At 46.9% G+C, this 26,466-nt stretch overlaps 2 protein-coding genes across 4 annotated transcripts in view; one reads left to right on the forward strand and one right to left on the reverse strand.

The window, feature by feature from the left end:
* UBE2Z (ubiquitin conjugating enzyme E2 Z) overlaps window positions 1-10,434 on the forward strand; it is a 21,628-nt gene extending 11,194 nt beyond the window's left edge. Inside the window, exons 5-7 of the mRNA XM_032279913.1 lie at window positions 1,491-1,603; window positions 3,823-3,913; window positions 8,365-10,434. Coding sequence (XP_032135804.1) covers window positions 1,491-1,603; window positions 3,823-3,913; window positions 8,365-8,535 — 375 coding nt within the window. The 3' untranslated portion in view covers window positions 8,536-10,434. The remainder of the gene's footprint in view (window positions 1-1,490; window positions 1,604-3,822; window positions 3,914-8,364) is intronic.
* Window positions 10,391-25,950, reverse strand: SNF8 (SNF8 subunit of ESCRT-II). 3 transcript variants are annotated; one of them, XM_032279914.1, is made up of 8 exons: window positions 25,516-25,950; window positions 25,109-25,159; window positions 21,908-22,046; window positions 18,809-18,913; window positions 17,957-18,029; window positions 14,917-15,058; window positions 13,516-13,590; window positions 10,403-11,981 (listed from the first exon to the last, which is right to left on the reverse strand). In XM_032279914.1, exons 1-8 carry the CDS (start codon window positions 25,567-25,569, stop codon window positions 11,844-11,846), a joined length of 777 nt encoding a protein of 258 aa, XP_032135805.1. In that variant the 5' UTR covers window positions 25,570-25,950; the 3' UTR covers window positions 10,403-11,843. The 3 variants fall into 3 exon arrangements, with proteins under 3 accessions (XP_032135806.1, XP_032135805.1, XP_032135807.1); XM_032279915.1 differs by lacking the exon at window positions 13,516-13,590 and having other exon boundaries at window positions 10,391-11,981; XM_032279916.1 differs by lacking the exons at window positions 21,908-22,046; window positions 25,109-25,159; window positions 25,516-25,950 and adding an exon at window positions 18,643-18,721.
* Window positions 25,951-26,466: the final 516 nt, after the last annotated feature.

The raw sequence follows: 26,466 nt of genomic DNA on the forward strand, positions 1-26,466 counted from the left end.
AAAAAAAAAAAAAAAAAAAAATTAGCCAGGTGTGGTGGCGGGCGCCTGTAATCCTAGCTACTCAGGAGGCTGAGACAGGAGAATTGCTTGAACCCAGGAGGCGGAGGTTGCAGTGAGCCAAGATTGCACTATTGCACTCCAGCATGGGCGACAGGAGTAAAACTCAAACAAAAAACAAAGGTTGCAGTGAGCCAAGATTGCACTATTGCACTCCAGCATGGGCGACAGGAGTAAAACTCAAACAAAAAACAAAAAGTTGAGGTCAGGCGCTGTGGCTCATGCCTGTAATCCCAGTACTTTGGGAAGCTGAGGTAGGCAGATAGTGAGGTCAGAGGTTCGATACCAGCCTGATCAATATGGTGAAACCCCATCTCTACTAAAAATACAAAAATTAGGCAGGCATGGTGGTGCAAGCCTGTAATCCCAGCTACTCGAGAGACTGAGGCAGAAAAATCTCTTGAACCCAGGAGGCGGAGGTTGCAGTGAGCCGAGATCATGTCACCACACTCCAGCCTAGGTGGCAGAGCAAGACTCCATCTCAAAAAAAAAAAAATAGTTGGGGCCTGCTATCATGACCGATGCCTTTAGTCCCAGCTATTCTGGAGGCTGAGGGTAGAAGGATTGCTGGAGCCCAGGAAGTCAAGGCTGCAGTTAGCTGTGATTGTGCCACTGCACTCCAGCCTGAGCGATAGCAAAGACGCTGTTTCAAAAAAAAAAGAGAGAGAAAGAAAAGAAAAGCTTAAAAAAAAAAAGCCGGGCACGGTGGCTCAAGCCTGTAATCCCAACACTTTGGGAGGCCAAGGCGGGTGGATCACGAGGTCAAGAGATCGAGACCATCCTGGTCAACATGGTGAAACCCCGTCTCTACTAAAACTACAAAAAATTAGCTGGGCGTGGTGGCGCGTGCCTGTAATCCCAGCTACTCAGGAGGCTGAGGCAGGAGAATTGCCTGAACCCAGGAGGCGGCGGTTGCAGTGAGCCGAGATCGCGCCATTGCACTCCAGCCTGGGTAACAAGAGCGAAACTCCGACTCAAAAAAAAAAAAAAAAAAACAGGATCTTACTTTATTGTCTTAAGCTGGACCCAAACTTCTGAGTGATCCCCACATCTTGCCTACCTGAGCAGCTGGGACTACTGTTGCATACCACCAGGATTAGCAGCCCTACTGTCATTCTTATGTGTGGTTATTTCTCACGTAATCTTTACCTGATAGGCCTTTCACTTCACATTCAGGAAAATATAATGGATCTAGTTTGCTGGTTATAGGCCAAATGACCTGTAACCTGATGGTACATTTGGAAGGTGATAGGGGTGAATGGTCTCAAAAATAAAAGGTGTAGTTCCTCTTCATGGATCTGCCATACAGTGAGAAAGGTGTCTTTTTAGTTTGTGTGACTGGCTCACATACTGCATACTAATGTTGAAGTCTCTTCCCATTACCTTTCTTTTTGCTTAAATTTTGGGGTATTCTGGGATCGGTTATATTACAGGAGAGACATCCAGGAGACAGCAAAAATTATAATGAATGTATCCGGCATGAGACCATCAGAGTTGCAGTCTGTGACATGATGGAAGGAAAGTGTCCCTGTCCAGAACCCCTACGGTATGTGTCAAGAGGGCTTATGTAGTATTCATTCCTTTTGGGCATTTGGGTAGTTGGCACTTTTGAGGACCTTTAGGGGAGAGTCCAGTGTTGGGGACCAGAGGGAGGTAGAGAAGAAGGAAAATGTGTTTCCTGCTTTTAAAGAACAGGTGACTGAAGATTACCCAAGAGGAAGTTCAGAGAGCTACTCTGTTGTTGGGGAATGTCACACCTTTGGGAGAGGCACTCCACATCCTCAGGGAGCCCCCAGTTTGATGAAGGTTTAGACATAATATTTTACGTCCAAATGTGTAGAGCACTTCATAATAAACTCCATTCTTAGTGTTGAAGTTTATTTTTAAGTTCCAAAACTGGATGAACAATGTCAGGGTTAGTTAAACTTCCAGGAGAATTTTGAGTCAGGTTTGGGATTAGGGATGGCCTATTGAAAACAATTGAGGCAGAGCAAGTCATGAATTGAAGTTGGGATTCAAATGGTGAGTATTCGCCAGATGGTGGCTCATGTCCTATAATTCTAGCACTTTGGGAAGCTGAGATGGAAGGATCACTTGAGCCCAGGAGTTTGAAACCAGCCTGGGCAATATAGGGAGACCCCATCTCTACAAAAATTTTTAAGTTAGCCAGGTGTGGTGGCACGCTCCTGCAGTCGCAACCCCTCAGGAGGCTGAGGTGGGAGGATTGCTTGAGCCTAAGAGGTTTGAGGCTGCAGTGAGGTGTAGTCACATCACTGCACTCCAGCCTGGGTAACTGAGCAAGACCCTGCCTCAAAAGAAAAACAATGGCTAGTATTACAATCACTCTTATAATTCCCAAGGTAGAGGGGAAGTCAACCATGGGCAGTTAGACATTCCTTTTTCCATTTTCCATTTAAAGATTTTTGTAGAGGCCAGGAACGGTGCAATCCATAATCATGCCTGTAATCCCAACACTTTCGGAAGCCGAGGAGGGCAGATCACAAGGTTAGAAGTTTGAGACCAGCCTGGCCAACATGGTGAAACCCCATCTCTGCTAAAAATACAAAAATTAGGCTGGGCCTGATGGCTCATGCCTGTAATCCCAGCACTTTGGGAGGCCGAGGCAGGCGGATCATGAGGTCAGGAGTTTGAGACCAGCCTGGTCAACAGGTTAAAACCCTTGTCTCTACTAAAAATACAAAAATTACCCGGGCATGGTGGTGCACGCCTATAATCCTAGCTACTACTCAGAAGGCTGAGGCAGGAGAATTGCTTGAACCCAGGAGGCGGAGGTTGCGTTGAGCTGAACTGACACCACTGCATTCCAGCCTGACTACGTCTCAGAAGAAAAAAAAAATACAAAAATTAGCCAGGCATGGTGGTATGTGCCTGTAATCCCAGCTATTCAGGAGGCTGAGGCATGAGAATCACTTGAACCCGGGAGGCAGAGGTTGCAGAGAGCCAGGATCCTGCCATTGCACTCCAGCCTGGGCGACAGAGGGAGACTCCGTCTCAAAAAAAAAAGATCTTTGGCCGGGCGCGGTGGCTCAAGCCTGTAATCCCAGCACTTTGGGAGGCTGAGGCGGGTGGATCACCAGGTCAAGAGATCAACACCATCCTGGTCAACATGGTGAAACCCCGTCTCTACTAAAAATACAAAAGATTAGCTGGGCATGGTGGCGCGTGCCTGTAATCCCAGCTACTCAGGAGGCTGAGGCAGGAGAATTGCTTGAACCCAGGAGACGGAGGTTGCGGTGAGCCGAGATCACGCCATTGCACTCCAGCCTGGGTAACAAGAGCGAAACTCCGTCTCAAAAAAAAAAAAAAAAAAGATCTTTGTAGAAAACCAAATCTGGACTTGGGAATGCCAGGTGTTTAACTTGACATTAAGGTTAGGTGAGAAGGCCAGGCATGGTGGCTCATGCCTGTAATCATAGCACTTTGGGAGGCCGAGGCAGGCGGATCACTTGAGGTCAGGAGTTTGTGACCAGCCTGGCCAACATGGTGAAACCACATCTCTATTAAAAACACAAAAATTAGCCAGGCGTGGTGGCACACACCTGTAATCGCAGCTATTCTGGAGGCTGAGGAAGGAGAATCGTTCGAACGCAGGAGGCAGAGGTTGCAGTGAGCTGAGATAATACCACTACACTTCAGCCTGGGTGACAGAGCGAGACTCCATCTCAAAAAAAAAGAAGGTTAAGTAAGGAAGCGGTGACCTGTACCTCTAGGTTTCTGACTTACGCTTTTCTGCTTGTTTTCCAGAGGAGTGATGGAAAAGTCTTTTCTGGAGTATTATGACTTCTATGAGGTGGCCTGCAAAGATCGCCTGCACCTTCAAGGCCAGACTATGCAGGTAATGCACACAGCTCCTGCCGGTAATTCCAGAAGCCCTGCAGCTGGCCGTGTAAAATCCCACCATAAACGAGGCATGCACAGCTCTCATAGAATGTCACAGCTAAAAGCAACCTGTATCATTTGAGGGACTAGAGCCAGAGAGGAGACTGATTTGCAAAAAGTCATTGGGAACTCTTTCCCTTTCTCTTCTTGGTCAGTAGGTTTTTATTTTGTTTTGTTTTATTTACTTTTTAAGAGGCAGGGTACCATCATGTTGGTTAGGCTGGTCTCGAACTCCTGACCTCAGATGATCCACCTCCCTCTGCCTCCCGAAGTGCTGGGATTACAGGTGTGAGCCACCATGCCCAGCCTGTTTTTTTTTTTCTTTTTTTTTTTTGAGACAGGGTCTCACTCTGTCACTCAGGCTGGTGTGTAGTAGCTCAGTCACAGTTCACTCAGTCACAGCCCCAAATTCCCAGGCTCAGGCAGCCCTCACATCTTAGCCTCCCAAGCTAGGACTTGCAGGTATATACCACCGCAGCTAGTATTTTTGTTTGTTTGTTTTTGAGATGGAGTCTCACTCTGTGTCATCCAGGCTGGAGTGCAGTGGCACAATCATTGCAACCTCTGCCACCCAGGTTCAAGCAGTTCTCCTGCCTTAGCCTTCTGAGTATCTGGGATTACAGGCGTGTGCCACCATGCCCGGTTATTTTATGTATTTTTAGTAGAGATGGGGGTTTCACCGTGTTGGTCAGGCTGGTCTCAAACTCCTGACCTCATGATTTGCCTGCCTCAGCCTCCCAAAGTGCTGGAATTAAAGGTGTCAGTCACCACGCCCAGCCCTTTTGTTTGTTTTTTTTTAGACAGAGTCTTGCTGTCTTGGCCAGACTGGAGAGCAGTGGTGCAATCTCAGCTCACTGCAACTTCAGCCTGCCAAGTGGTTGGAATTACAGGCACACACCCAACTAATTTTTTGTATTTTTATTACAGACAGGGTTTTACCATGTTGGCCAGGCTGGTCTCAAACTCCTCACCTCAAGTGATCCACCCGCCTCAGCTTCCCAAAGTGCTGAGATTACAGGCATGAGCCACTGTGCCTGGCCTTGTTTTGTGTTGTTGTAGAGATAGGGTCCCACTCATTGCCCAGGCAACTCCTGGGATCAGGTGATCTTCCTCCCTTGGCCTCCAAACTGGGAGGCTGAGATTACAGGCGTGAGCCACTGCACCCAGCCAATAGTGTATTCAAGCTGAAATGTGTTCAGTCCTTCCAGAATCTTGGGGATTATAAGAATCCTCTTGGATCGAGACCATCCTGGTCAACATGGTAAAACCCCGTCTCTACTAAAAATACAAAAAAAATTAGCTGGGCGTGGTGGTGCGTGCCTGTAATCCCAGCCACTCAGGAGGCTGAGGCAGGAGAATTGCCTGAACCCGGGAGGCGGAGGTTGCGGTGAGCTGAGATCGTGCCATTGCACTCCAGCCTGGATAACAAGAGTGAAACTCCATCTCAAAAAACAAAAAGAATCCTCTTGGATTCTTAGGGATTATAAAAATCCTATTGGAATGCTGTTCCTGACCCTGAGGGGTGCTCACAGAAACTGTAGCTTAAAGAAATAACGTATGTGCAGTGTCACATGTTGAATGATTACTATTCAAAGATGATAACCATTGTTCATTTGTTCATTTTTTGCCTCTATTGGGAAAAGTATGCTTTTGCTTCCAATAACAATGCAGAATTTAGGTTTAAGGAAAGGTTCTCATTGACCCAAATTGTAGCTAGACAGCCAGGTGCGGTGGCTCATGCCTATAATCCCAGCACTTCAGGAGGCAGAGGTGGGTAGATCACTTGAGGCCAGGAGTTGAAGACCAGCCTGGCCAACATGGCAAAACCCTGTCTCTACTAAAAATACAAAAATTAGCCAGGCATGGTGGCTCATGCCTGTAATCCCAGCTATTTAGGAAGCTGAGGCATGAGAAACACTTGAACCTAGAAGGCAGAGGTTGCAGTAAACTGAAATTGAACTATACATTCCAACCTGGGCAACAGAGCAAGATTCGATCTCAAAAAAATAAATAAATAAAAAATTTAGATAGACTAATGTAAACCACCTTGTTGGTAAGAGGATGAGAATTCTGGAGAATCCGTTCTTGGGTGTTTGGATCATCTTACTAGTGGTCTTGCTTAGAAATTAGTGACTTGAGCCGGGCACGGTGGCTTACACCTGTAATCCCAGCACTTTGGGAGGCAGAGGCAGTTGGATCATGAGGTCAGGAGATTGACACCATTCTGGCCAACGTGATGAAACCCCGTCTCTACTAAAAATACAAGAAAATTAGCTGGGTGTGGTGGCATGTGCCTATAATCCCAGCTTCTTGGGAGGCCGAGGCAGGAGAATTGCTTGAATCAGGGATTCAGAGGTTGCAGTGAGCCGAGATGGCGCCACTGCACTCCAGCCGGCAACAGAGTGAGACTCCATCTCAAAAAAAAAACAAAAAGCTGGAAGGCAGAAGAAATGGGTGACTTGTGGGGGCCACATGCAGTGGCTCATGCCTGTAATCCCAGCACTTTGAGAGGCCAAGGCAGGAAGATCACTTGAGGTCAGGTGTTCAAGACTAGCCTGGCCAACATGGTAAAATCCTGCCTCTACTAAAAATACAAAAGTTAGCCGGCCGTGGTGGCACATGCCTGTAATCCCAGCTACATGGGAAGCTGAGGCAGGAGAATCGCTTGAACCCTGGAGAGGCGGAGGTTGCAGTGAGCCAAGGTCACGTCGCTGCACACCATCCTGGGCAACAGAGCCAGATTCCACCTGAAGAAAAGAAATGGGTGACTTGAATAATTGACTAAGTTTTTTAAGGCTCTCTCCAGCTCTCGTACTATGTCTATTCACCCATCCAGCACCAACAGCAGTGGGAGGAGATGACTTATTTCCTCCAGTGCTACTTAGAAATGGTAGTTTCCCCTTCCTTCCTTCAAGAACTTTCTACCTACCTGTCTAATTTAAGCACAAAGGGCAAGGCTGGCTCAGGGCTAAGTTGTGTCCTAAACCCTTTCTGAGAGTATGTAGATAACATATATCCTACTTTGTTCCCCATCAGGAATTCTCTTCTTGGCATCCAACAGCATTAGCAATATCAGCCTGAAAAGGAAAAACAAGTGGTGATGAGGAATGGGAAGGAAGGCAGCATCTGGGCAGGAGGAGAATGAGAGGCAATGGAACTATGGATGAAAGAAAGATTTGTAGAATTGACAGCTCTGTAGTAAGTGTGGAGCTGTCTTGAGGGAGTGTAACTCTCGTGAATGAGAAGTGCAGGCTGTAGTCCCAGTGACTGTGACTAGCACCCACTGGCATCCCACATAGGATGAGGGTAATGTGTGGGCAGAAGTGTGGAAGGAGTTTTTGTGAGAGAAGCAAACAGAATGTGAGAGGGAAAGTTGTGTACCTTTTGGGGACTGTCACACTACTTTGTGGCCTAAGTCCCTGTGTAGTATTTTAAACTCGTTTTTTAATACCATCCACTCAACTAGTTGTTTTTGAGCCTTTGGGGACAATTAAAACTTTCTATAAGATGTTTAGGGATCTTTGATCTAGAACGACAAGGACTAAGATCAAGGCTTGGTGGCCCTGGAGCAATGCCCAGAAACCTGAACAGGAATGTAGTGACGAGTCCCTGGGGAGGAGTACGGGTGCTTATCTGAATGTCAGAACTCGAGTTCCAGGCCTGCCTGTGACCTTAGAAAAGCACATTGCCGTTTTTGAGTACAAAGAATGAAGGACAACTTTTACCTTCTGTGGTTTTTATGAGGTTAATGAAAAATACAGGCATGCTTAATAATTACAATTCTGATCTTGAATTTCTCTTCTCTATCTCACCCTTACTGTCCTTCTTCCGGGTATTGGCTTGCTTTTGAGAAATACAAATAACATTTTCACTCTAGCTCAAGCTAGACCTATTTGGGGTGGTAAGGGTGTCATTTATTTTATTTTGTATGTTTGTTTTGAGATGGAGTTTTGCTCTTGTTGCCCAGGCTGGAGTGCAATGGTGCGATCTTGGCTCACTGCAACTTCCACCTCCGGGATTCAAGCGATTCTCTTGCCTCAGCCTTCCAAGTAGCTGAGATTACAGACATGTGCCACCATGCCCAGCTATTTTTGTATTTTTAGTAGAGACGAGGTTTCTCCATGTTGGCTAGGCTGGTCTTGAACTTCCGACCTCAGGTGATCTATCCACCTCAGCCTCCCAAAGTGCTGGGATTACAGGTGTGAGCCACCGCGCCTGGCCCAGGTGTCATATTTTGAAGCAAAGGTTATTTTGCCTGCTGTTCAGGACCGCCTGTGCTGTTGGGCCTTCCTGCTCCTGTGGCTCAGAAGTTGAGCTTGCATTTTACATGGGCTTAAAGCTGCTTTCTCAAGGATCAGCCACCCAGACTTGAATCTTCCATCCCCCTTGTCTCCTTTCCCCCTACAGGACCCTTTTGGAGAGAAGCGGGGCCACTTTGACTACCAGTCCCTCTTGATGCGCCTGGGACTGATTCGTCAGAAAGTGCTAGAAAGGCTCCATAATGAGAACGCAGAAATGGACTCTGATAGCAGCTCATCTGGGACAGAGACAGACCTTCACGGGAGCCTGAGGGTTTAGACCCTGCTCCCCTCTTCCCTTTCCCCCACCCGAGAGTCCCAGCAGAATCCCTTCCCCCAACCCCAGAGATGGAGAGGCACTGTGTATCTCCCTCCAGACTCGAAGTCATCCTGCAAGATGGCAAGAACCAAGCAAGCTCGGACCCCAGGGTGTGGGAGTGGGGGCCTGTTCCCGGGCTGACCTCCTTGGCACTGGAGCATCTGGGGCTATGTTCATCCGTTCATCCCATATCGGGGCCAAGGTACTTTTACAGGAGCACCTAGTGGAAGGGCCTCTGGCAAAAACGAAACAAACAACACACCTCTCCACAGGACCAGCTCCTTAGGGATAGGTGGAAGACGGAAATTGCAATTCCAAGAGGGAGTGTGCCCAAATGATTTATGGGAATACCTGGAAGGGAACTTGGGGTGGGGGACTGTCTGTGACACTTAAGCAGTCTGGGTGGTTGTCTATTTGTCTGTCTTCAGTCTTGAAGCAGGGCTTCCCAATGCCCTTTTCCTCCTTGCCTCCCTTCCCCATTATTTCCCACAGGCCAGCATAATTTTGTTTTTCCTAATTTATAGTCACTGTTCTAGACAGACCAAAGAGAAGGAACAGTGGTGGAGTCTAGGCTGCTGATCAGTAAGCTTTACCTAGCACCTAAGCACCTTTCTCCCCTGCCCCCTTTCCTCACCCTTTCTAGATGTAAGACAAAAGGTAATTGTGACTGGGACTGAACCAAGGTCTTGGTAAAGCCTGCACAGGCACTGTAAGAAGCTGAAAATACTGTTTGTTCCCACAATCACTGATTTGAAAAGTTCCCGGCACAGGCAGCTGCTGTGTATATGGGATTAGAGCCACTACATAGAATAGTCTGTTACAGATTTTCATAAATACTAGTCACAATGAGGGTATTTCTCTTGGGGATGGAGCACAGGGAGAGACTGATGCTAATCCTTATTGTATTTTGTTGGGCTGTCCTTGTGTATTTTCACCCCAGCCTGTCGTCGTCCTCCTTACTTCAACCCCAGGGATTTGTGGGGAGCAAGGGTAGCCAATGCAGAGGGGATTGGGGCTGGACTCTGGAGGCTCCTCCCCTTCTTTCTCCTCCTTCACCACCCCAACCCCATTCCCCCAGCTGCTCTTGTCACTGGCTCCGATGGGTGTTTGCCTGGCTGTGTTGCTTCTCTATCTGTATTTAGCTGCAGTGATCCTTTAGCTGGTTGGCTCAGAAAAAATGTGCTTTAGGTGCCCTGTGATCCTGGGCATCAAGGGAATCATCCTTCCCCTTTTTGATATGTTCTTCCCATACTTCCAGATTTATTGCTACGGATCCCAGTGGGGTATTGGCAATTCTTATGATGCAGGGCCTCGGTCAAGGTCCAGCCACGCGTAAGGGAGAGGATCCTATGTACGTGCCCTACCCGCTGCTATGAAGTCTCTGCCTTCTGGATCATGGGACTCCTCTTGGAGGATCTGGGTTGGGCAGAAAGGAGAATGTCCTACTTGGGAGAGCAGGAAGAAAAGGAACTGGACAGGTAGTGGTGGGCTTGGGGAACGGAAGTTTACCTTGGATACCCTTGAAGAGGCTGGGTCTCACATGAAGATTCAAAAGGGACCCTGCTTCCAATTTCCCTCTTCCATTCCTCGAGTGACTCCAGGGCTTAGAAGAATGCCCTTGGGTCTGTGGGTCCAGTGTTGTCTGTCATCCATTTAAGTGTTCCCACTTTCAAGTGACAATCCTCTCCTTGGCCCTGCCATAGGGCAGAACATGTCTGGCATAGCAGCCTGACTTTTATGCCCTAATCTTGAGTTGAGGAAATATATGCACAGGAGTCAAAGAGATGTCTTTATATCTGACTGTACATAAATGAAGTTTTTTTTTTTCTTTTTGGTGCAATAAAATTTGTTTTGGCAGAAGAGGAAGTGCCTGTGGGTGTGGGTGGGTTTGTGTAAAGGAGGAATGGGTCTTGTTAACCACACCTCACCTAGGTCTGGAACTGTTAGGGGGAAGGAAAGTGCTGTGAATTGTCTGAGGCCAAAGACTTGCATAACATGATGGAAGGACAGGGCTGGGTGGGGAGAGCAGGACACATTTTCTCATTGGAGATGGAGTCCATTTTTTAAGGCTCTGGCAGTCAGTGACATCTTAAATTTCAGTAGTTTCCAAAGAACTATTCTGGAGCTTGGGAGAGGAAGCATGTCCTATAAGGACAGGCAGAGGTAGAGCTGGGACCAGACTATATATCCTGCTAAAGGAAGGGTCTCAATATGGGGAAACCACTGGGTTTTCAGAGTTCCAGTACTAAACTAGCACTTAGGATCTTAGCCTTTAGACCATATGGGGTTTAGAAGCCTTAAACTACTCTGGCCTCTTCCCTCATCAACACCTCCACTTGCTATAGGAGATTCTTGCTTTCTGGTACAGAGGCTTTTCCTCTTGGCTGACCATGTGTGTAGAAAGAAATGTCTCTGCACAGTATGTGCTGCCATTCTGTACTGTGCAGTGATACAGGAAGGCATAGGCTTGGTTAATAGGCCTAGGCTCCAGCTTTGGCTCAGCTGAAGCCTAGCAAATTACTTCGATTCAATCACCTGTGACGTTGAAGGCTGCCTACTTGGTAAAATTTAAGTGAGCTGTATATAAAATGGCACAGGATGGGCATTCGATAAATAACTCCCTTTCCCATCACTGAGGTTAGACCTGGTAATCAGTATAGGAAGGTGAAAAGGCTAGTAGGGAATTTAAGAAAATAGAACACGCCTTAACTGTTGTTTGATTCCCCTCAGATTCCATTGTTTTCTTTCCTCCAAATTAGCCACAAATGAACACTGACTTCTATTTCCTTCACACTCACACACACCTGAGTTTGTCATAACCTAGAGCCTCTACAGAGGACGCCAGAAGAGACTGAAAGAGTGAATATTACTTACTGGTCCATTAGGACCAGCTAGTTTGAGATAAGGAATATTTTATTAAAAAGGTTTAAATTAGCAGAGGCTGTAATTTATGTCTCGCAGCTACGACTAAAAAGGCCAAGAAACGCCTGCATTCTAGGGCCAGCTCTTCGATGAACTTGCAGATGACCTACACAAATCATTTTATATGTGCTTGCTGTTCTCTGTTAAACAGATAATCCTTACTGGATGAGCAGGGTTTTTTCCAATAAAGATGCAATATGAAGGCACTTTTCAAAAATAAAAGAATGGGGGAAGTAAGAAAAACTTGGAACTTTTTCTATTTTTTTATAAACAAAACTGCCCAGGTTTATTCGCCAGTAGGCCCTCCTTCCTTCTCCACGCCTATTGCTGTGTGTCCTTCCACACAGTCAGGGAAGGGCTTCTCTGGCCTCCTCAGCTGTAATCTCCTGGGAGTAGAGGTCAGTAAAGAGAGCTGGCAGCCAGTAGTGGGCCTCCCCTGGTGCCTGCAAGTCCAGCCACGCCAGCCCTTCCTTCAGCAGGTGTTCCTGGAGGGGAAAAGGAAGAACAGTTTGAGAACAGGGAGGTCCCATAGATGAGGGTACGGTAAGTAAGCAACCTCCAAACCTATTTTGGCTTTAGTGAGGTTTTCAAACTAAATCTACTAAGTGCCTTCAAACATTTACACAACCAAGTAAATGAGCTGTTTGGCCCTGTCCTTTGCCTGAATGTGAAAAATGTTACTAAGTCACCTAACTTGTGCTACTGAGGAAGAGGGGTAAAGCCTAGCATAGTGGGATATAGTGGAAAAGAACACATGGCTACAGAAATATTTGCTGTATGGCCTTGAGCAAATCGCTGCCTCCATTTTCCCAGAAACAATACAGAGATCACTGTTTAGCTACCTCTCAGTTAACTTATACTGTGTAGCAGACATGATTGATTGACCATACTTATGCAAGAATAGACTCAGTTTCTAGAGCTGGAAATGTGCTCAAATGGGTTGGTTCTGTCCAATATAGGTAGGTAATTACATTATACCCATTTTACAGATGAACGGTTTAGACAGTGGAATTGCTTGGATAAGGAAAAAGGGTAGGGCTGGGCGTGGTGGCTCACATCTGTCATCCCAGCACTTGGGAGGCCTAGGTGGATCACCTGGGGTCAGGAGTTCAAGACCAGCCTGGCCATCATGGTGAAAACGCATCTTAAAAAAAAAAAAATGGAAAAAGGGTACTGAAGCCGAAGTTCTTACATTCTTATGTTACTCCCTCTTCACATCATTCATTCTTCAGTACCATGAAATTTGTATATATAAAGCTATAGAGTTGCCGGGCGCGGTGGCTCAAGCCTGTAATCCCAGCACTTTGGGAGGCCGAGGCGGGTGGATCACGAGGTCAAGAGATCGAGACCATCCTGGTCAACATGGTGAAACCCCGTCTCTACTAAAACTACAAAAAATTAGCTGGGCATGGTGGCACGTGCCTGTAGTCCCAGCTGCTTGGGAGGCTGAGGCAGGAGAATTGCCTGAACCCGGGAGGCGGAGGTTGCGGTGAGCCGAGATCGCGCCATTGCACTCCAGCCTGGGTAACAAGAGTGAAACTTTGTCTCCCAAAAAAAAAAAAAAAAAAAAAAAGCTATAGAGTATATTGTATGCAATATAATGCTAAGTGGATAATTACATAATTAACATAAGTAGTTAATAATTCCCATCACTGTATTAACAGTGTTACTTCCAGTACAAACTACATTAATCTGACCAGCAACTCCAGGCTCAGCATGTTCAGGAGAGAGAGTGGGTGTCGGTTCCCCAATTAGCAGGGGCAGCCTGGAATTGTGTGCACACCAGAGTTAGGAACCTGCCTTCCTGAGTTCTACCTTCTTCAGAAGGTGCCATCTTCAGAAAAGTGCTGGGCTTCCTTCTAGCATGGCAGCAGTAGCCTTCAAGACAGAAGGCCAGCAAAGCAGGCTGAAGCTCCTGCCTTTGTGAAACCCACATCCTCCTAACTGGGGCCTGCCTTTGTGGAACACACATCCTCCCAACTTGGGCCTGTCTTTTTGGGCGATTCCACAGTCGCATACCAGCACTTGCCGCGCTCGCTCGGTCTCCCATTTAAGACTGGCTTTGATCTCACTGACAGTCACGTAGCCATTTTTCTGAAGAAAGGAGGAATGGGGATTCAATCAGTTAAGAGTGCACCTTCCCTTAGAACCCAGCATCTGCCCAGGAACAGTAGACTTATCCAGACAGGAGGAAAAGCTGTCAAGCCTGAGAGAAAACAGACATGTTTAAAGATTCCAGCTAAGAGAGAGGTGACTTTCAGCATGACCGAGGTAGGTTGATCTTAAAAGTGGGGTCCTGGCCAGGCATGGTGGCTCATGCCTGTAATCCCAGCACTTTGGGAGGCCGAGGTGGGTAGATCACCTGAGGTCAGGAGTTCGAGACCAGCCTGGCCAACATGGTGAAACCCCATCTCTACTGAAAATACAAAGCCTGTAATCACAGCTCCCCAGAAGGCTGAGGCAAGAGAATCGCTGGAACATGGGAGGCGGAGGCTGCAGTGACCCAGAGATGATGCCACTGCACTCCACCCTGGGCAACAGAGCAAGACTCCAACTCAAAAAAAAAAAAAAAAAAAAAAAAAATTAGAATGTTAGACTTCTGCAAAGAACTCTAGGGCATGACAAGGGAAGATTATGAATAATTAGCTGATAGGAAGAAATGGCGATAGTCATAAACTGCTAATAATCTCCATTATTTGAATATTCAGCCCTTGCCCTGCCTTATTCTACCCATCCCCCAATACAGACAGAAAAGCCCCTTCCTTATTTAGTTCTGTTTTATATTAAGAAAACTGGGCAGGGTGCAGTGGCTCATGCTTGTAATCCCAGCACTTTGAGAGGCTGAAGCATGTGGATCACCTGAGGTCAGGAGTTCAAGACCAGCCTGACCAACATGGAAAAGCCCCATCTCTACTAAAAACACAAAATTAGCTGGGCGAGTGGCGTGCTCCTGTAATCCTAGCTACTCAGGAGGCTAAGGCAGGAGAATCACTTGACCCTGGGAGGCAGAGGTTGCAGTGACCCGAGATCGTGCCATTGCACTCCAGCCTCGGCAACAAGAGTGAAACTCAGTCTCAAAAAAAAAAAAAAAAAAAAGTAGTTTCAGAAGACATTCAAGTCTGGCTACCCAAAGAAATCTAGTTAGTTGTCTGCATGTCTGTCTGCTTGACTAGACTGTAAGCTCCTTGAGGGCAGGAATTATACCCATCTTTATATGCCCCACAGCCTGGCCCAGTGCTTTGCACTGTAGCTGCTCAATAAATGTCTGCTGAACAAGCACAGGCCTGAGTAGTTAATCCATTAGATAGCCTCAGCAAAAGACCTGCATTAACAGGGAGCAGGAGCTCAGAACTGCTCCAGACTCACATCCCAGACAGTCCCTTGCACACACACACACACGCTCAGAAGGTGCACCAGTACCTCTGCCAGCTGCAGCACCACAGTATGATCCATATTGAGCTCAGCTGGAACAGACTGAATGAGGTAAGTGCCGCCCACAGGGATGATGCAGAAGCCAGTCCCAAGTGCCTTTAGTTTCTTGATGGCCCTGATCAGGTCGTCTCTGAGGTGAGGAAGAGTTGCTTAAAGACCCTTGACAAATCATATCTAATTACAGTTTCAGCTCTGCCCTGGGCAGGATACTGACAGAAGATTTAAAAGACTGCACAACTATACTGTGGCTCATACCCATAATCCCAACACTTTGGGATGCCCACGTGAGAGGACGGCTTGAGCCCAGGGGTTAGACACCAGCCTGGGCAATACAGCAAGACTTTGTCTTTACTAAAAATAAAAAATAAACTATCAGGGCATGCTGGCAATTGCCTATAGTCCTTGGGAGGCTGAGGTAGGAGGATCACTTGAGCTCAGGAGTTCCAGGCTGCAGTGAGCTATGATTGTGCACCACTGTATTCCAGCCTGGGTGATAGAGCAAGACCCTGCCTCTAAAATAATGAAAGGATGCACCACACTCAACTACATCAGTAAAAAGACAGGGTCAAGGAGCAGTAAGTGGTGCTTGGACAATCAAGGGAGATATACAGGAGTCAGGTTCTCCACTCAGCAAACCACTCATTCCAACACCCAGACAGAGGTCAAAGACACACCTGCAGAAGCCCATCAGGAAATGTGAATGAGTGAGCTAAAGAGGCAATGGGGTACTGTGACCTGTGGCAAACTACAGAATGCTTATCTTTTTTAAAGGGGGCAACACAGCTGATTATCACCATCTGGAAATTCAGGCCCAATATTGCCAAGTTTTCTGATTCTAACTAAAATCAGAGAAAAAGAAAACCTACAAGACAGTGTGTAGATCACATATCCAGCCCACACACAGAGTTTAAAACCTCTGCCAAAGCTCAAAAATATATCACCCAAAAAACAAGGAAAAGGGCACTTTTAGGTAGATTGGAATGCATTCTCCAGCCTCCAAAAATAGCAAACTGAAATGCTTCAAATGCTCACCCTCTTCATGAGAATAATTTGCAATGAGTATGGTTAGTAATCTTTTGTTACCCCCTTTTTTTTTTTTTTTTTTTAAAGAGATGAAGTCTTGGCTGGGCGAGGTGGCTCACACCTGTAATCCCAGCACTTTGGGAGGCCAAGAGTTCGAGACCAGCCTGGCCAACATGGTGAAACCCCATCTCTACTAAAAATACAAGAACTAGCAGGGCATGGTGGCAGGTACTTGTAATCCCAGCTACTCGGGAGGCTGAGGCAGAATCACATGAACCCAAGAGACGGAGGTTGCAGTGAGCCAAAATCATGCCACTGCACTCCAGCCTGGGTGACAGAGCAAGACTCAGTCTCAAAAAAATTAAAAAAAAGAAGTAGAGATCTTGCTCTGTGTCCCAGGCTGGAGTACAGTGGTGCAATCATAGTTCACCGCAGCCTAGAACTATGAGTGCATGCCTCAACACCCAACTAATTTTATTTTTTGTAGAGACGAGATCTCACTACATTGCCCAGGCTGGTCCTGAACTCCTGTCCTCAAGAGATCCACCTCAGCCTCCCAAAGGGCTGGAATTACAGGTGTAAGCTGCTGTGCCCAGCTTCATTATTTTTCTTTGAATATTCTAGTCTTTACGATCTCATAGTAGGCTGACTCCTTGGAAGTTACATCAAAAACAGCTTTTTATCTTTTCTCAAACTGGACTGACATACAGAGGCTGGCGAACTAGATCAATTTATATTCCATCATCTCACCACCACCTCCTTCCCCAACCTTTCTAGTCTCCTACGCTAGTCTCCTTGGCCCCAAATCTCAAGACTACATGCGGCCGTAGCCAGGCATGGTGACTCACACCTGTAATCCCAGCACTTTGGAAAGCTGAGGTGGGCAGATCACTTGAGGCCAGGAGTTCAAAACAGCCTGGCCAACATGGTGAAACCCCATCTCTACTAATACAAAAATTAGCTGGGCGTGGTGGCGCATGCCTGTAATCACAGTTACTGCAGAGGCTGAGGCACGAGAATTGCTCAATCCTGAAAGGCAGAGGTTGCAGTGAGCTGAGAGCGGGTCACTGCACTCCACCCTGGGCGACAGCGAGACTCCGTCTCAAAAAAAAAAAAAAAAAAAAAAAAAGCCACTATATATAGCCCCAAGTTTGTTAAAAAATAATACATAAAAAAATGCTTAGTCGGTTCGGATCCGAGTCACTGCACCAAAAGAAAAGAAGAAGAAGAAAAAAAAATGCTTAGAAGGAACTATATTAAAATGTATAGCAGTTGCAATATCTTAGTAGAAAAATAATGGATGGTTTTTGCTTTTTTTTTTTAATATCTCTATATTTTCTGTTTTCTAAAAATAGCCAGGCATACTAGTCCATGCCTATAATCCCAGATACTTGGGAGGCTGAGATGGGAGGATTACTTGAGCCCAAGAGTTTGAAGCTGCAGTAAGCTACAAGCACGGTAGCAGTAAGCTAGGATCGTGCCACCGTACGCTAGCGCGGTCAACAGTGAGACCCCGCCTTTTAAACATTTATATTTTTTTGTTTGGTTGGTTTTTGTTTTTTTTTTTTTCCCTTTTGAGACGGAGTCTCACTCTGTCATCAGGCTGGAGTGCAGTGGCACAATCTCAGCTCACTGCAACCTCCATCTCCCAGGTTCAAGCAATTCTCCTGCCTCAGCCTCCCGGGTAGCTGTGTCTATAGGCATGCGCCACCATGCCCAATTAATTTTTTTTTTTTTTTTTTTTTTTAGTAGAGATGGGGTTTCACCATGTTGGCCAGGATGGTCTTGATCTCTTGCCCTCGTGATCCACCTGTCTCAGCCTCCCTAAGTGCTGGGATTACAGGCGTGAGCCACCAGGCCCAGCCTGTTTTTTTTTTTTCTGTATGATACGGAGACCATACAGATTTCAAAGCTAGCCTAAACATGAGGAATAGGGAGAAAAGAGTTACATCTGAATTATAAAGACCTCTTTCTATACTCCAAGGGATTGGAAGACAAGACCTACTGACTGACATCCTGGGCGAACTTGCCCCTTCCCTTCAACACCTGTTGATGTAGTTCCTCCAGAGTTATCAGACCTATTGGAGATGGGGAACAGAAATCAGACAAAGAGATTACCCACTTTAAATAAGTGGACAGTTACATTCCAGCGGCCTATGACTAGCAAATAACATTGTAGTTCCTAATTTTTTTTAACTCTTTCCTTATGAAATAACTGGCCATAATATGATAAATGGATTCTGAGACCTTGCTAGGCCTGTCGAGAGTGAGAGTTATAGAAATCTAAAAGCAAAAGCAGTGTGATCTTTGAAAAACTATAAATGTCCTATTGACAACAAGGCCATGTCTATTTATAGTGGATGACTTATAAGTGGTTTTAGGTTTTCTTTCTGTAACTTCAATCCACACCATTTAATGTGCTTATAAGAAAGATGGCATCACCAGATGACCATTTTTAATTTTAGGGAAACACATTTTAGGGAACACAGAGACTCAGCTGCATTCCCATACATCAGAGAGGCAGTGCAGGCCTACAGATACTAATGAGAAAATCACTCCAGACACATCAGACATCAGGGGAAAAGGCCTATTTCCTACCTCCTTACTATTTTCTGTACAGACTAGAGACTAGACCTTCCTGGCCAAAGATCTTTGGAAAACACAGACAATCATTCAGGTAATTCTATTTACCCTTGGCCATGGAGACTTGCCATGGATTCAACTGCATGAAACAGCTAAGATGTTTCTCAAGTCCTTAGAGACCTGTAGACTGCAGGATGGAAACGATAATCTTTTATGGTTTTCTCCCTCTCAGAGAAGTCCCAGAGTCCAGTTCACAGGACCTAGCCACCCTCACCTCCATTCCGATGTTTCAGCGCCAGGCACACTTCGATAATTTGGACACCTAGTTCATAATAGAAGTCCCCCACGCCCAGCATCTCAGACCAAAATCCTTTTCCAGCTACAAGACAGAAAAACAAAATCTTGGTTATTGATTAATTTATATCCCTTCTTTTCTTTCAAAGCTGGTTTAAAACATCTATCATATGGGAAGTCTTCCCTGCACGCCCTGAAGTTCTTCTGCTCCATCTGCTACTCAGAAAACAATCAGACTCAGCTGGGCGCAGTGGCTCAAGCCTGTAATCCCAGCACTTTGGGAGGCCAAGGTGGGCAGATCATGAGGTCAAGAGATCAAGACAATCCTGGCCAACGTGGTGAAATCCCATTTCTACTGAAAATACAAAAATTATCTGGGCACGCTGGTGCACGCCCTATAGTCCCGGCTACTCAGGAGGCTGAAGCAGGAGAATCACTTGAACCCGGGAGGTGGAGGTTGCAGTGAGCAGAGATTGTGCCACTGTACTCCAGCCTCGGTGACAGAATGAGACTCCATTTCAAAAAAAAAAAAAAGAAAGAAAACAATCAGACTCATGGTTAACTCTTGCTGAAGAACAGGGTCAGACAGTTACAGAGGGTGGGTAATCTAAAAGTCATTTCTGGCCGGGCGTGATGACTCACATCTGTAATCCCCAGCACTTTGGGAGGCTGAGGCGGGCAGATCACTTGAGACCAAGAGTTCAAGACTAGCCTGGCCAACATGGCAAAACCCCATCTCTACTAAAAATACAAAAAATTAGCCAGGAGTGGTGGTGTGTGCCTGTAATCCCAGCTACTCAGGAGGATAAGGCAGGACAATCAGTGGAACCCAGGAGGCAGAGGTTGCAGTGAGCCAAGATCGCGCCACCATACTCCAGCCTGGGCAACAAGAGCGCAACTCTGTCTCAAAAAAATAAACAAATAAAGCAAAACAAAAGTCATTCCTACTTGGCTAATTCTGACTCAGGATACTGAAAAAAGCAAGTTTCCATTCACAAAGCATCTAGATCTAGTGAAATATAATGGAAAATATGGTCTAGACAAGACTAAGAGAAAGAATATGCAGATTCGGCATTTAAAAATCCACTGAATGTTCTGCAAGTTACCAGGAGTGTAGAAATAAAAAATAACCCACTAAAGACAATATTCTATTTGGTGAAAAATGCGGGCTGGGCGCAGTGGCTCATGCAGGAGTTCGAGACCAGCCTGACCAACATGGAGAACCCATATCTACTAAAAATACAAAATTAGCTGGGCATGGTGGCAGGCACCTGTAATCCTGGCTACTCAAGAGTCCGAGGGAGGAGAATCACTTGAACCCGGGTAGTGAAGCTTGTAGTGAGCTGAGATCTTGCCACTGCACTCTAGCCTGGGCACCAAAAGCTATACTCCATCCCAAAAAAAAAAAAAAGTTAAGAAAAATGCAAGTTGTAGATTAGTGGTAATTATATTATAATCCCATATATGTTTAAAAAGTTCGGGCCAGGCACAGTGGCTCATGCCTCTACTTCTAGCGCCACTTGGGAGGTTGAGACAAGAAAATAACTTGAACCCTGGAGTTGAGGGCTGCAGTGGGCTGATTGCACCAATGCACTCCAGCCTGGGTGACAGACATCTCAACACTAAAAAATAATAAATTAATAATTTTTTTTTTTTTAAAGGCTAGTCAGTAATTTTTTTTTTTTTTTTTTTAGATGAATTCTTGCTCTGTCACCCAGGCTGGAGTGCAATGGCACGATCTTGGTTCACTGCAACCTCCGCTTCCTGGGTTCAAGCAATTCTCCTGTCTAAGCCTCCCTAGTGGCTGGGATTACATGCCCATGCCACCATGCCCGGGTAAGTTTTTGTATTTTTAGTAGAGACGGGGGGTTCACTGTGTTAGCCAGGATGGTTTTGATCTCCTGACCTCATGATCCACCGGCCTTGGCCTCGCAAAGTGCTGGGATTACAGGCATGAGCCACTGCACCTGGCCAATAATATTTTTCAAAGTTCATAAATATGAGGGCTCAGTGCAGTGGCTGACGCCTATAATCCCAGCACTTTGGGAGGACAAGAAAGGCCAATCACTTAAGCTCAAAAGTTCGAGACCAAACTGGGCAACATGGTGAAACCTCCTCTCTACAAAAAATACAAAAATTAGCCAGGTGTGGTGGCACCCCCAGCTACTTGAAAGGCTGAGAGATGAGAATCGCTTGAATCCAGGAGATGGAGGTTGCAGTGAGCCAAGATGGCGCCACTGCACTCCAGCCTGGGCGAGAGTCTTGCTGCAGTCTTGACTTCCCAGGCTCAAGCAATCCTCTGACCTCAGGCGCCTAAGTAGCTGGATGATGGACACATGCCACCACACCTGGCAAATTTTTATAGTTTTTGTAGAGATGGAGTCTCGCCATGTTGCCCAGGCTGATCTTGAACCCCTGGGTTCAGGTGAGCCACCTGCCTCGGCCTCCCAAAGTGCTGGGATTACAAGCATGAACCACTGTGCCTGGCCAAAGTTAAACACTTTTTTTAAAAAGAGGGAAAATGCCGGGCGCGGTGGCTCACGCCTGTAATCCCAGCACTTTGGGAGGCCGAGGCGGATGGATCACGAGGTCAAGAGATCGAGACCATCCTGGTCAACATGGTGAAACCCCATCTCTACTAAAAATACAAAAAATTAGCTGGGCATTGTGGCACATGCCTGTAATCCCAGCTGCTCAGGAGGCCAAGGCAGGAGTATTGCCTGAACCCAGGAGGCAGAGGTTGCGGTGAGCCGAGATCACGCCATTGCACTCCAGCCTGGGTAACAAGAGTGAAACTCCGTCTCAAAAAAAAAAAAGAAAAAGAAAAAAAAGAGGGAAAATGCCATAAAAAATTCTACTGTAGATCATTCAAGGAAAGATCATGGACAATGGGAACTCAGCGTATAGTCAGTCTATCTTCCCTATCAGACTAGGAAGTAGCCATTCTGCCAGGCACTCCCCTCTGGGTCTTCCTGCAGGCCTTTCTAGTGGATGCCGAATAGTGGTGACAACAACTCTATGAGCTTCTGTCCCTCAGGTACTCTGTAAGAACACTGGACCCCTACAGACAACTTCTTACAGGCCAGAGGATCTACGCCAATGGTTGCACACATGTCCTGGAACTGCACGCGGAACTCAGGATTCTTCCGGATCTCCTGCTTGTGCTTGCTGGCAAATTCTTCCAGGTTTGTCTTGAACATGTCCAACTGCTTTGACATCTGTTGGATGGACAGGGAGTGGTTAAGGGCAGCCCAGCAAGATGATAATCGGATGCCAAAAATAGGTCCCTAGCCCTGTGGCATGGCAGTGCCTGAAATAACCAGTCTCCCTCGGCCTACCATTATGCTGTTTACGGTCTCTCTCTCTTTATCCCTGCCTCTCCTTCACAGTTCTATTGTCAGCAGAAATGAGATGCTGTACTGTTTTCTCGATTTCAAAATATACATTTTTCATGTGTTCCTGTTCTAAAATCAGGATGCATTTAATAATCAAGGCACACATATATACAACCAAATACATGCACAAAAAAAGACAAAGGTGTATATACAATGTGGTATTCCTTTGTTCTCAGAAAAAATGTTATTAATTTGAAGGTATACCTAATAATTCATTTTATCTTAGAAATGAGGAAATGCAGTGTTCACCCATTAGAATATCTTTACCCCCTGACAAAAAGGCTGAATGGGAAAAAAATGAAGTATAGCATGAACCTGTTTAACCTTTTGGGTCTAGCCGGGAATGGAGGCTCATGCCTGTAATCCCACAATGGATCACTTGGCCCCAGGAGTTCCAGATCAGCCTGGGCAACATAGCAAGACTCTATCTCAATCAATCAATCAATATATGTTATTTTATTTTTTTTGAGACAGAGTTTCACTTTGTTGCCCAGGCTTGAGTGCACTGGCGTGATCTCAGCTCACTGCAACCTTTGCCTCCCAGTTCAAGTGATTCTCCTGCCTCAGCCTCCCAAGTAGCTAGGACTATAGGCACGCACCACCACACCTAGCTAATTTTTGTGGGTTTTTGTTTTTTTTTTTAAAAGACGGGGTTTCGGCCGGGCATGGTGGCTCAAGCCTGTAATCCCAGCACTTTGGGAGGCTGAGGCGGGTGGATCACGAGGTCAAGAGATCGAGACCATCCTGGTCAACATGGTGAAACCCCGTCTCTACTAAAACTACAAAAAATTAGCTGGGCATGGTGGCGCGTGTCTGTAGTCCCAGCTACTCAGGAGGCTGAGGCAGGAGAATTGCCTGAACTCAGGAGGCGGAGGTTGCGGTGAGCCGAGATCGCGCCATTGCACTCCAGCCTGGGTAACAAGAGCGAAACTCCGTCTCAAAAAAAAAAAAAAAGACGGGGTTTCACCATGTTGGTCAGGCTGGTCTTGAACTCCTGACCTCACGATCCTCCTGCCTCAGACTCCCGAAATGCTGGGATTACAGGCATGAGCCACCATGGAAGCAGAAACCTCCACATTCTTTTAATCACCATTTTCAGTTGATTCCTGCATGCCATCTCCCCTGTAAGTGGGAGCTTTTGAAGAACACAGCCTGGGTCTACTATTTTTTCTCAGCTCACAGGCCCATTTTCCTGCTTGATGGCCTCCTCCACTTCTTCCCCAATCTCAGTAACTGGGTAAACTCGGAGCATGTGAAAAGGGAAGGGTTGGAAAATAAAACTGCACAGGAGTTGCACACCCCCCATCACTCACACACTCTCCTGGTGTGTGCCTAGATACCATCATGGTGGTGTGGGTGCCACAGATTAGGCAATACTTTCATTTTATTCTGAGGTATTTAAAATGAAAAGCCCCAGAGGATCTAAATCAATAACAGCTCTACCACTAACTACCCATGTAACCTTGGATACATTACTTAATACCCCAGTGTTCTCAATTTTTCTTTTTTTTTCTTTTCTTTTTTTTTTTTCTTTTTTTTTGTGAGATGGGAGTTGCACTCTTGTTGCCCAGGCTGTGCAATGGCACAATCTCAGCTCACTGAAACCTCCATCTGCCAACTTCAAGCGATTCTCCCGCCTCAGCCTCGAGAGTAGCTGGGATTACAGGCATGAGCCATCACACCTGGCTAATTATGTATTTTTAGGTGAGATGGGGTTTCTCCATGTTGGTCAGGCTGGTCTCAAACTCCCAACCTCAGGTGATCCGCCCACCTTGGCCTCCGAAAGTATTGGAAATACAGGCGTGAGCCACCTCACTTGGCCGTCTTTTTTTTTTTGGAGATGGAGTCTTGCTCTATCTCCCAAGCTGGAGTGCACTGGCACGATCCCAGCTCACTATAACCTCCACCTCCAGGGTTCATGCAATTCTCCTGCCTCAGCCTCCTGAGTAGCTGGGACTACAGGTGCCCACCACCACGCCGCCTAATTTTTGTATTTTTAGTAGAGACGGGGCTTCACCATGTTGGCCAGGCTGATCTCGAATTCCTGACCTCCAGTAATCCCCCCTCCTCAGCTTCCTAAAGTGCTGGGATTACAGGTGTAAGCTACCAAGCCCAGCTCTCAATTTTAAAGTCAGAATACAGCTGCATACGATGGCTCACGCCTGTAATCCCAGCACTTTGGGAGGCCGAGGCGGGTGGATCACGAGGTCAAGAGATCAAGACCATTCTGGTCAACATGGTGAAACCCCGTCTCTACTAAAAATACAAAAAATTAGCTGGGCATGGTGGCACGTGCCTGTAATCCCAGCTACTCAGGAGGCTGAGGCAGGAGAATTGCCTGAACCCGGGAGGCGGAGGTTGCGGTGAGCCGAGATCGCACCATTGCACTTCAGCCTGGGTAACAAGAGCGAAACTCCGTCTCAAAAAAAAAAAAAAAATCAGCTGGACGTGGCTGAGCATGCCTGTAATTCCAGCTACTTAGGCTGAGGCACAAGAATCGCTTGAACCAGGGAGGAGGGGGCTGCAGTGAGCCGAGATCACGCCACTGCACGCCAACCTGGGTGTTAGAGACTCACTCTCAAACAAACAAAAAAAAAACACAATAATACTGTTCCTTCCTTATGGGATTGTAATGAGGATTGAACAAGACAATCTATGTAAAGAAAATAGACAAATACCTGGGACGTTACAAGCATGTAATCACTCAAAGATGTTAATCATTATTGTTATTAGTAAGTCACCTAAAAGATCTCAGCAGCTCAGAAATCCAAATTTGCCAAACACCCTATTTCTAGTTCAATCTACACGATCAGGTTTATATCAAAGGTGTCTTGGTCAGCCCTGTTTCATCTCCCTTTCTGCCTGGAGTCCCCCAACCGACTCACCTGGGCTAGTTGGTCCTCAGCCAAGACCGTCCCTCGCTCCTTATACTTGGCCTGTCAGACAAAGAGACCAGCATTAGTTAAGAGAGTGGGCGCTGGGGTCCCCCACTTGTGTTGCCACAGCTTTAGAATGAAAAGGGAGGGTCTCTCTTAAATGGTTTTCTTAGGGAGAGGATAAGGTTCAAGGAGTAGAATCCCATTTGTAGCTAAACTTAGGGAAGTGGGAGAAAAGGCCAGGCATCTGGGAACGCTGCCAATCCACCGGCAACTGGAGAAATTCAGTGTCCCAGGGTCGAGAAGCCCTTCTTAGATTCTGCTGGGAGGTGATTAACGGGTAGGGCTCTGCTCCAGGAGAATCCAATCTCTCACGGGTCAGGGGCAGGTTGTGGACAGGCCTTTTTCCTGCTCACCTCTGCAAGTTTTTTCTTGGCGATGGCGCCAGCTCCCACCCCGCGGCGGTGCATCCCCGCCCTGGGCCCGCGGCCGCCCAGCTGCCCGGGCCCCAGGTCTCGCCGTCCGGGGCTCCGCCGTCGGCTCCCCAGGCGGAAGCCCGAGCGCGCGTCATCTGAGCGCGCCGGAAACCACGCGCCGTATTTCCTGCCGCGGGTCTCGGTGTATACGGTCGTTACAGGCCCAGCGGCCCCGCCTTTTCCTAGTGACCAAGATCCGCAAAGCCTGGAGACGAGGAAGGCACCAGGACTTGCCAGCGGCCGGGCCCCTTGTTGGCGAGTGCGGGGACGGGGAACACCGGCCGCCAAGGCCCGACCTTGTGCATCTCGCCCATGTAGGCGCCTGGGGCCCTGGTCTTCCTCGACTGCCCCTCCACTGCCTAGAGGTCATCAAATGCCCCAGGACCACCTCCTGCGTGCCAGGCACTGTGTTGGCCATCGAGGGTTCCATAATGAGCATAAAATAGCTACCCAATCGGAGTTAACCTGTTAGAAGCACATGCAGAGGGCCGGGCGCGGTGGCTCACGCCTGTAATCCTAGCACTTTGGGAGGCCGAGGTGGTTGGATCCCCTGAGGTCAGGAGTTCAAGACCAGCCTGGCCATCATGGTGAAACCCCATCTTTATACAGAATAAAAAATAATTAAAAAAAAAAAAAAATCACATGCAGAGGATTCTAACCAGGAAGGGCCTTGGAGTTGAACTCTTAAGTCAGTTTGCCTGGCTGTAAAGCTCAGTTCCACTACATATGGTCCAGGAACTTCAGGCAAATTATCTTAATCTTTTATGTTTCACTATCGGCAGTTGTGAAGTAGAAAATACCTACTCATGGGCCAGGTGTGGTGGCTCATGTCTGTAATCCAAGCACTTTGGAGGCCAAGGCGGGTGGATCACCTGAGGTCGGGAGTTCAAG

This window comes from Sapajus apella, unplaced genomic scaffold (assembly GCF_009761245.1).
Source record: "Sapajus apella isolate SASKATOON/1434 unplaced genomic scaffold, GSC_monkey_1.0 scaffold12, whole genome shotgun sequence".
Taxonomy (NCBI): domain Eukaryota; kingdom Metazoa; phylum Chordata; class Mammalia; order Primates; family Cebidae; genus Sapajus; species Sapajus apella.